Consider the following 2,251-nt stretch of genomic DNA (forward strand, 5'->3'; position numbering starts at 1 on the left):
TAACTGTTGGTGTTGTTCCCTAAACCTAACTGTTGGTGTTGTTCCCTAAACCTAACTGTTGGTGTTGTTCCCTGAACCTAACTTTCGTTTTTAACATAATTGTGAACACATTGTGATGACTAACATGACTAAGCTGCTAGAGGCGGGAGATAAACGCAGATATGAAACTTCCTCTAATGTTCTGTGACGGTGATTCACTTTTTATTATATTTTTATAACTTCTGTAACCTTCGTCTTGATGTGATGATGAAGATTTGTTCTGTACTCACCAGACCTCTGCTAAGCTTTAGTTAGAATGGAGATACGTACCGAGGGAACACGCTGTGGAGGAAGAGTAAACATTACTTATGATATGATTAAAAACATTGAAAACAGAACATTTAGCTTCTCGTTGTTCTTCGTTGACTCACCACAGTTGTCTCTGATGTAGGTGATCAGCTGACACTCCTGAAAACACAGAAGACGTCCTGAATAAAGACTCACGGTGAAATGTTTCATGTCCTGTAACTTTAAGGGGGACTTACAGTCATGGCTTTTCCTCCAGGAAGACCTCTGGGGCCCTGGAAGAGTTGAAGAAGAGACAACATTAACCTCTTGAATCTCTTCATATGGTTCATAAATATATAACTTATTATATAACAGATAGTTCAGGACTTAAGGTGGTCTGTCACATAAATATATCCTCCTTAAGGTGGTATTGCGTCTAATGATTTCATGAATAATTAATCTTCAAATTATTATTAATTGTGAAAAATAGCCATGATTTTTTCCCAAAGCCAAGGTGACGTCTTAAAATGTCTCATTTTCAAAAACCCAAAATATTTTAAGTGATGTAAAAAAAAGAGAAGCATTTAATCCTCACAAGTTTTGACTTGTTTGCTTAAAAAGTGACTAAAACACATGATGCTGATGATGGTGATGATGAAGATAGACTCACCCTGTAGCCTGGATATCCCGGTTCTCCAGACACGCCTGATTCTCCCGGCCTGCCTGAGTTCCCCTGCAGAGATCAGATCCAACAAACAGATGACGAATGAAGCAAAAACATCATGTTTGTGTTGTTCCATTATACTGTATGTTAGCTGTTAGCCAAACACAGTTAAAGTGATCTGTTTTGGTCCTCTGTGTCTTCACTAGCGCCCCCTACAGGCTGTTCAGAGCAGTGAGTGAGAATAAAACAGGTAATTAAAGGTGATCTAACACCCAGAGATAGTAGTGAGTATGAAGACAGAACTGTTCACTCACTCACAGCAGGTCTCATTATCTCCTGGTGGAGAACATACAAACATGTTAACACTCACGCCTCGTCCTCGGTTCCCTTTACGTCCTGGATGTCCTTCAGTTCCCTTCAGGCCGTCCTCACCCTGAACACAAACACAAGAAGTGGGGCTTCAACATGCTTCCTGCTTCTCATATTTTACTTCTGTATCATCTCTGAAGATCTAAACTCCTCATTACGACTCACAGGAACAGTCAGCTTTAAGATTCAAGCTCTCAGTATTTCTCCACCAGTTCGTGCACCAAAACCAGTTACTTTAAAATGAATGATACGTAGTTCCTTGAGCTACATTATGAGACTTAGATCATCATTGTAGGTCTTTAAGTTGTGAAATCATGCAGCTTAATGAAGCTTAAAATAGAGGAAATAATTAATATAGCAAATGTTTACCAATTAGTGGCAATAATAGAAGGTTCAGGGTTTTTTAAATATAAAATATTGTCACGTTCCAGATATAGACTGTTTGTGATGATGATGTTTAACGTGTGAGAGGCTCACCAGGAGACCGGGGTAACCAGGGAAACCAGGATCTCCCTGTAACGAGAAGGAGACGAATATTAAATATTAACCCTTCGTGAGTTCATTCCAACAGACGAGTGGATGAGAGGACCGTCTCCTACCTTCACACCTTTAAATCCTGCAGGTCCAGAACCGTCTCTGCCGTCCTGACCCTGAGATGTGGAGAGTCAGAGGATCGAGATCAGATGATATCAACATGAAATATGAAATATGAATGTTTCAGCTCCTTACCAGCATTCCTCTGGGTCCTTGTGAGCCTGGGACACCTTTGTCACCTCCATCTCCTGGTTGGCCCTTCATCATCACCATCACCATCATCATCACCACCATTATCATCATCATCATCATCACCATTATCATCACCATCATCATCATCATCACCATCATCACCATTATCATCATCACAATCATCACCATCACCATCATCATTATCATCATCACCATCATCACCAT

General features: G+C 40.3%; 1 protein-coding gene across 1 annotated transcript; it reads right to left on the reverse strand.

The window, feature by feature from the left end:
* Window positions 1-309: 309 nt before the first annotated feature.
* On the reverse strand, window positions 310-2,116 carry LOC116380509 (collagen alpha-4(VI) chain-like; the record flags this gene model as incomplete). The annotated part of the gene is made up of 8 exons (XM_031842415.1): window positions 2,030-2,116; window positions 1,900-1,950; window positions 1,778-1,813; window positions 1,302-1,364; window positions 938-1,000; window positions 525-560; window positions 411-447; window positions 310-321 (listed from the first exon to the last, which is right to left on the reverse strand). Coding segments are annotated over exons 1-8 (385 nt in total), but the record flags the coding sequence as incomplete, so codon positions are not given.
* Between the last annotated feature and the right edge of the window lie 135 nt (window positions 2,117-2,251).

The sequence above is a fragment of the Anarrhichthys ocellatus genome, unplaced genomic scaffold, assembly GCF_004355925.1.
Source record: "Anarrhichthys ocellatus isolate YVR2014 unplaced genomic scaffold, GSC_Weel_1.0 scaffold7480, whole genome shotgun sequence".
Classification (NCBI taxonomy): Eukaryota; Metazoa; Chordata; class Actinopteri; order Perciformes; family Anarhichadidae; genus Anarrhichthys; species Anarrhichthys ocellatus.